At 47.9% G+C, this 7,456-nt stretch overlaps 2 protein-coding genes across 2 annotated transcripts in view; one reads left to right on the top strand and one right to left on the bottom strand.

Moving 5' to 3' along the window:
- Positions 1–115: 115 nt before the first annotated feature.
- Positions 116–1,519, bottom strand: LOC109541735 (solute carrier family 66 member 3). Its single transcript, XM_019910667.2, has 4 exons — positions 1,176–1,519; positions 671–896; positions 495–615; positions 116–444 (listed from the first exon to the last, which is right to left on the bottom strand). Exons 1-4 carry the CDS (start codon positions 1,343–1,345, stop codon positions 296–298), a joined length of 666 nt encoding a protein of 221 aa, XP_019766226.1. The 5' UTR covers positions 1,346–1,519; the 3' UTR covers positions 116–295.
- Positions 1,520–1,984: 465 nt separating this feature from the next.
- LOC109541698 (nuclear pore complex protein Nup153) overlaps positions 1,985–7,456 on the top strand; it is an 8,534-nt gene continuing 3,062 nt past the window's right edge. Inside the window, exons 1-9 of the mRNA XM_019910620.2 lie at positions 1,985–2,414; positions 3,019–3,391; positions 3,447–3,623; positions 3,680–4,849; positions 4,905–5,182; positions 5,240–6,005; positions 6,057–6,408; positions 6,465–7,026; positions 7,083–7,195. Of these exons, the coding sequence (XP_019766179.2) occupies positions 2,355–2,414; positions 3,019–3,391; positions 3,447–3,623; positions 3,680–4,849; positions 4,905–5,182; positions 5,240–6,005; positions 6,057–6,408; positions 6,465–7,026; positions 7,083–7,195 (3,851 nt within the window). The 5' untranslated portion in view covers positions 1,985–2,354. The remainder of the gene's footprint in view (positions 2,415–3,018; positions 3,392–3,446; positions 3,624–3,679; positions 4,850–4,904; positions 5,183–5,239; positions 6,006–6,056; positions 6,409–6,464; positions 7,027–7,082; positions 7,196–7,456) is intronic.

The following is a 7,456-nucleotide window of genomic DNA, read 5'->3' as shown; positions in this document are numbered from 1 at the left end:
TCAAAGAACTGCTCAGTTCAGAATGGCCTGTATACACATTCGCCATTGTGTCACAAAAACATTCAGAACGAAATTCGGTTCAAGGAATTTGGAAGGGCTTAAAGGGCAAATTGAGTAAATTCAACTGTTTAATGCCGTTCCTTTAAACAAACTAACTTAAAAAATTGACAACAATTGTATGTATAACCATATTTATGATATAATGATAGTACCTTATTGGACGCTACTGTAAAAAACAAAAATTCAACCAAACTTCTGCCGGATTTATGGCCCAGACACACTAGAGGCTCCAGATTCATTGCGCTTTCTTCACTGTGGCAGGTTGGTTGGGGTTCTTGTAGAAAATGGCCACCAGCATTATTAGTGAGCTGAGCACAGTATTCATGGTAAAATTGAACAGCAACGTCAAGTCCGCCGAGTCCAGGAATATTGTAACGATCCTTGCTGAAATCAATAACTCAATTTTCCCGCATTTCTGCAAAATTCGCACTTACTGAAGTTGGTGAACGCCGAAATGAACCAGGTCAAAATGCTGACCGACTGGGAGTTTTTGGTCCGCAAAAGTTCAGCCAGTTGGACCACTTTGGAGCTGGCCCCTATAGGAGTACACAGTGGCTGAAAAACACTGTGTTAAACCCAGCGCGCTTTCAAGATCCTAGCAGAGCATTACCACTAGAAAAGCCAGCAGCCCCAAGGGCGCCACCCCAACCAGAAACGCGGCCAGAATGGCGAAATAGGCACCGGAACCTAACCAGACGTAGATGCTGCTTAAGAGTCCCTGATACTTCAGGACAAGGTAGATCAGGATCAGCTCTTGGATCAGAATGATGGGGTATTCCAAGTAGGATAGAATGGCATATCTATTGCGGAAGTTGTAGGACATCATTATCGTGTAACTGAAAGAAACACGTTTTTTTAATTAAAGAAATATAATTTGAAAGGTAATCGCGCGTTAGTAAATAATAAGCAATTTTCAAAGAAAAATGTGTAATACATAAGATTTCAGAGACCTGGAGTTTTCGATGGGAAGATTGGGAGGACCATTGAGGAAAATTGAAATTTGTTCAACAACCCCTGAAAACAATACTTTAGAATGAGAGGTCAATGACCGCAAACGTCACTTTCTTCGCAATGAAGAAATTATATGAAGTCGGAGCTGAAAAGATGGATCTTACCTGGTCAGCTCCATCACCAGTCCAAAAACGCTGATTCCTTTCGCGTGTTTCACTTGGAGGACTTTGAGGATTTGAGGGACTTTCAAAATGAAACAGATCGCAATGGTGATGACACTCAAACTGTCCGAGAACAGCTTGATATAGTTGGGATTCGCCATTTTTATCACCATATTTTCAATCAGTAGATTTACGGTTTATCAAATAATCGCATTCCTCAAATACTCATCCTAAAACCGGTTTTCTAACCTATTTTTTACCAGATATGTGACAGAAATTAGGAAAGTCGGTATCCTTGACGAGGACCGGTTCTGATTGGCTGCGCCGCCTATTGGCTGCGTCGGCTACACTTGGGCGGTTACTACCATTCGCGAGTTCAAAAGTGTAAACGCTCCCTGATGGCTAAAATTATAACTACAAGTTAACTAGTAACTCGCGAATAGAGTAAGTAACATTATTTTATTTTTTCTATGGTTGCTACGAATAGTAAAAACACCTGGAAAATTCGTAATCGAAAATGTTTTAGAGAATTTGGGAAAATAATCATCATTTATCGATTTACCTAAAATACAGACTGGGTGGGAAAAGTATAGTGTCGGGCAGAAATAAAATATATTTGACATTTTCTTTTGACTTTTGAAAAAAATTAATTTTGGCATTTGCAGCCAAACACCACAAAAAAGATCCACTTGCCCTCTATCCGACGATGCCACAGTTCCGAAATCACCGGAGCGCCATTGTGAACAGGGTGGGCACTCTCGTTTGCACTCAACGTTCCGCGTTTTCCCATCACGAAATATCCCCCCTGTTGAAATTTTCTGTTTTCCCATCTCACTCGCTCACATGATCTTCCTCGCAAAAATCGATCGTTTTCCTGCTCTGTGGAACGTAGTTAATGGCTGTCTAAACGCACGGTAAAAACAATAACCGGTTGAAAAGAAAACCGGCATTTAATCTGACAAATAAATGCAGATATTTAACAAAATTTTACTTCAAATGGGCCTTCCTCTCCCCGCCCTGGGATTTGGGACTGTCAAACCGACTTGACACTAGCCGTTGGACGGTCGCCATCTTTGATGGTTCACTCGTAAGGTGAAAGTCTCTCGCCATAAAAGATGTTAAGGACAGTTTTTCCGTATTTTCCGCAACATTTCGCGTTTTAAGTGATAAATTTGTGTTACAATGGATCAGGACCTCAGTGGCAGTGATTTGCAAAGTGGACAGGACGCGGACAACAATCAGGTATGCGTGTTTTGCGTTCTAGGATTGGCGCGTTCTCATGCCTATTTTTAACTCTTTACCTTTAGCGCACTTTAGACTGTAGAAACACGTTGGCCCCACGCTATCGCCTGCCTTCAGACCCTTTATTCCAACCCTGTAAACTCACACAACGCTCAGCTTGATACCTCCCATCGCCCTAACCTTTAATACCCTCAATGTCTCAAGGCCTGAGCCTAAAAGGTAATTTTGCTCTTATATGAGCCGCGTTGGCCTCAGCCCCACTCACCAACCTCTGCATGATGCTGAAACTGTCGTGCTACATAGGGGTTGGACATTTTGACAATGCACTTGCTATTGGGGCCCCCATACAAGCGCATAGCTAGGCTCGGTGCTTCGACTGTATGACATCAATCAGATAAGTGGGAGCCGAACTTAAAATGTTGCTCATCTCATTTTCAGTGGAGACAGTTAAACTTTTATGTGCGAAAATGGGGTAACTATGCGCCTAATACCGCCAGTTCTCAGTGGTAACCAGCCAAGGGTGGTTCAAGCATATCAAGTTGTAGCAGAGCTTTTGAAAAATAGCATGAATTCAAACAATATTTTCACTTCCACTTTTTTCTAGTCGCTGGTGGGCAAGCTGAAGAAAAACGTATCAGAAATCATCAACAACACGCCGTTGTCGAAGTGGTTCAGTAAAGCAAGCCCAAACTCCTCAGTGAGGCGGCGCCAGGACGACTCGGACGATGAAGCGGAGCTACAGCAGCTCCAGCCGCCGACTAAGCGCACAAAGTTACCCCTCAACAAGGAGACGCTTAGCTTGGATGTGAGCGCAGCCCTAAGCCCCATTTCATCGACAGCCGCCATTAACAAGAAAAAGTATCGACGATTCCCCGAGCCGGTGGCGGGCCCCAGCGGCATGGAACAACGGAGGTCGAACTCAGGGATCAGCAGCACCTTAATTCTACCAGATCGGAGCCACCAGGTTCAAAGGCCAGGTAGTGGCTTTTCCTTAAATCATTCCTTAACACTGATAGTTCTGTTTGTTTCCAGTAGGCAGAGGGACAATAAAACCCGCACACAAAGAGCTGAACTCGGACAGTGAGGAGTCAACTAGTGGGTACTCGTCGGGAAGGGTGGGCAGCAAGGAATTGGTCAGTCAAGAAGGCTCCAAGCAAGCCTCACCTGCAGTCAGTCCTAAGAAAAATCGCTCTTTATTTGAGAATTCCAGTAAGTTGTCATCTGACCGCAGGCCTTCACGACGCTAACGAGCATTCATTTTGCAGATGCCAGCCGCTTGTTGGCCTCTGAAGCCAAAAACACGAGCCTCAGCTCGCGGATGCCCACTTTCAATCCTTCGATGTTCGGATCGTCCACGTTCGCAGACCGGACGCTTGCGAGTCAGCGGCTGCTTAGTTCGCCGTTCTACAACGGACGCACAATATACGGCGGTGCCTCGGCATACGGCCATCAGACGAAGAGATGTCCGGAGGACATCCAGAAAATCCTGCGGCAGAGCGTTCGCATCAAGCCAGCCAATAGAGAAGTGAAGGAGCCCAACATGCAGCTCAGCAAGACTGCCCGAAGGATTCTGGACACTCTAGAAAAGTACAGTTCGCCTGTAAGCGACGCCAAACGGATCCCAGTGGCCGCAAAGAAGGGCAGTCTGACGAGCTTTATCGGCGCCAATCCGTATCGACTCAGAGAATCTCGCGGGGCCTCCAGCCGAGAGCTACAAGTGCCCTCAGTGACTGATTTGCTGAAAAGCAAAATGGAGCTTCAAAAGTCCCGGCTGCAAACGACTACTGAGTCGGTGCGGCAAATCGCTACCCAGCCGGAAAACGCCGAAGTCTACCAAATTCCCACACAAACCGACAACTCGAAGCACATCTCGAAAATGAAAACCAAAATCACCTCAATTTCACGGCAAAAAGTCCACGTGGATGAAACAGTGCCTCAAGTCAACCTTAAGCCAGTCAGTTTTCCCATTGACAAACTTCCTACTTTTGACTTTATCGTTCCGCCGCCCGCCAAACTATCCAATGTGGCCAATGTGCCTGCCGTTCAAGCGGAGAAACCTCTAAAAGAAAATCAACAAAGACCTGCCCAAACATTGCAAGAAAACGGTAAAATCAGTGGCGCCTTCAAATTCTCATCGCCGATAGTACTAGCAGATTGCCGGTCAGCGCTCAAGACTATCAACCACTTCAAGTTTAGCGAGCCGTTGGTGAAGAAGCGAAGAAGCATCCACGCCGAACTGGATGAGCATGATGGCAAGGCGAAGAAGAACAACGGAGAAAATGCGCCGGAGGCCGCAAAGGGCGGCAACCTGTGGGACAAGTTCAAGGCGACGAACAATACGTGGGAATGTTCAGTGTGCATGATCAGAAACCAGGTTGAGTCCCTCAAGTGCGTCGCTTGCGAGACTCCCAACGCCCAAAAGAAGCCCAGCACTGGTAGGTTTTAAGCGTTTTATGTTGCAGGGTTGGTACAAATTGAGTTTTTTTGCAGAAACAGCCAAAACGTTTGCTCCGATTGCTGCCGCTAAAGAAGCTGAGCAGACCTGGGAGTGCCCCACTTGCATGATCCGCAACAAAAGGGACATTCTCCAATGTCTAGCCTGCAGCGAGAAGAAGCCCGAAAAATCCACCCCTGCCGAGCATGCAGCTCTGCCTGTTCACTCTTCACTTCTTCAAATCACCACCACGACTGACCCTATCTCTAAACCATTAGGAGGCAGTTTTGCATTCACGAAAATGCCCTCCAGTTATCTAGCTAAAGCTGATGAGGTTTGTTTTATTGCAACATCAACTCCCATGAATTAATGTCGTTTTTTTTGTTCATAGAGCGCCGTTGGAGGATTTGCGGTAGACTTCAAGAAAAAACCCGATGAATGGGAGTGCCAGGTGTGCATGGTGCGAAACAAGGCCGATGCCAGCAAGTGCCAATGTTGCGAAAGCGCCAATCCTTTGGTGCCGGCGCCAGCAGCAGCGAGCAACGCCAGTGCCGCGCTTTCCACTTTTAATTTCGGCATCGACAAGAACACGGCCACGAGCTTCAATTTCGGAATACCGCCCGAAGAGGCCAAGGCAACAGCCCCGAAAACGAACGCAGCTCAAATTTTCGGAGAAAATCGCGAAGCTCCCAAAGCAGCCCAAAGTTTCAGCTTCGGCATTCCAGCCAAGGAAACTGAGCCGTCAAAGCCCAGCCAAGACGCGCCTAGCAAGTCGGCCGAAACACCTAAAGCTACTGAAGGCACCAAGGAGGTGCCCACATTCACCTTTGGCTCAAAGCCGGCGGATGACACTGCGAATAAAACGCCAGTGTTTAGCTTTGGCCCAGACAAAAAAACTGAAGCTGATGCGCCCAGTAAAGACCAAACCCCAGCTGAAGGAGCAAAGCCTGCAGAAGAACCCGCTCAAAAGCCCCAAGAGACGACAGTCAAACCAACAATACCGAGCTTCAGTTTCGGTTCGACGAGCAAAACTGAGCCAAAGCCGGAGGACAAAGGCCAAGAAACCACTAGAATCAACCCGCTGTTAAAACCGAACGAAAAGCTGCCGGAGAAGAGCGCAGTTGCTCCTGCAGGGTTCAGTTTCGGATTGCCCAAAGGTGAGCTTTGATAGCCGGATTTTTTTGGGAGATTTAACATTGTTTGTTTAGTATTATCAACCCCAGTTTCGTCAGCCGCACTAACCCCAGTCTTGAGTGGGAGCGGCGAAAAGCTTCCGAACAAGCGGACGCGTCCAGAAGAGGCCGAAGCGACTCCCCTGGCCAAAAGCGCGCTGTTTTCCTTCCAATGCCCGACCACCAATGGGGATGCCAGTCAATCAAAGTCAATGTTTGGAAAGCCCGCGGTAGACAAGCCGGCTGCGCCTGGGGGATTCAGCTTCAATTTTGCCTCAAGTCCGGCCCCAGTTGCAACAAGTGCGATTGTAGCGCCTACGTTCACCAGCTCGGCAAGTCAGGCTGATGGTGCTAAGCAGACCGCGCCTATTTTCAAGTTCGGAGCCAGGTTTGTAGCTTTGCAGCTAACCTGGAGGACGGTGGTTTAATCGGGCATTGTTGCAGCACTTCGGAGGCGCCCAAGCAAGCCAACGGCTTCAGCTTCGGATCGAAACCGGCCGAGTCCAAGCCGTTCACATTCGGCCCGAGTTCGGCGCCGTCGTTCGCTGCAGCACCCCCAAAGCCAGGCCCGAGCCAGTTTTCCTTTGGAAGCAACACTGAAACCAAACCTGGCACCTTTTCTCTCAGCGCCGCCAGCAGCGAGAATAAACCCGCACTTCCGTTCGCTTCAAGTGGCTTTGGGGCGCCCACCAGTAAACCCGCTTTCAGCTTCGGCGGTTCGACGCCAGCGCCGACATTCAGCTTCGGTTCCAACCAGAAGCCCGAATCGACTTTTACCGGTGCAGCTGCCGCGCCAGCCAACATATTTGGGCAGAGTTTTGGCGCAACGGGACCTCAAGCGCTACCGACATTTGGCGCAACATCGGCTCAAAACAATGGCAGTTTCAATTTTGGGGCGGCGACTGCTGCTGGCAGTCAGAAGGCCGGTTTCACTTTTGGAGCCTCGAGTGCGAACACTGATCCTGCCGCGCCTTCGGCTGGCTTCAACTTCGGGTCTTCTGCCTTGGTTAGTAGCGACTCAGTAGGAGCTGGCCTGGATGTTCAGTATTTTTGGTGTTTCAGGGTGCCGCAGCGCCGACCGGAGGCTTCAACTTTACCAATGCGGCGCCGGCTTTTGATGCCAATGCAAAGCCGGCCTTTAATTTCACGGGGGGCGCTGGACTGGCCGCTTTCTCGTAAGTTTATAGTGACATAATAGTATTATAGTTTATAGTGACATATACCCTGGCAAATTTAAATTTAAACCTGATAAAACTACAAGTAGATGCAATTTTAAATATGCAGGGTTATTCACGCTATAGGGCACGGAAGTTTGCGGCTAAACCGTTTGATTTTTAAAAGGTATTATTTTATGAATTGTCCGACGCCTACCGAGCGCACATTTTAAAAATATTTTTGTAATGTACAGGGTGTCCCAAAGGCTCTAAAGGTATCAA

The sequence above is a fragment of the Dendroctonus ponderosae genome, unplaced genomic scaffold (assembly GCF_020466585.1).
Source record: "Dendroctonus ponderosae isolate FM_Combo_2020 unplaced genomic scaffold, Dpon_F_20191213v2 Dpon_F_20191213_9, whole genome shotgun sequence".
In the NCBI taxonomy this organism is placed as follows: domain Eukaryota; kingdom Metazoa; phylum Arthropoda; class Insecta; order Coleoptera; family Curculionidae; genus Dendroctonus; species Dendroctonus ponderosae.
This window is presented reverse-complemented; position numbering and strand designations above follow the sequence as displayed.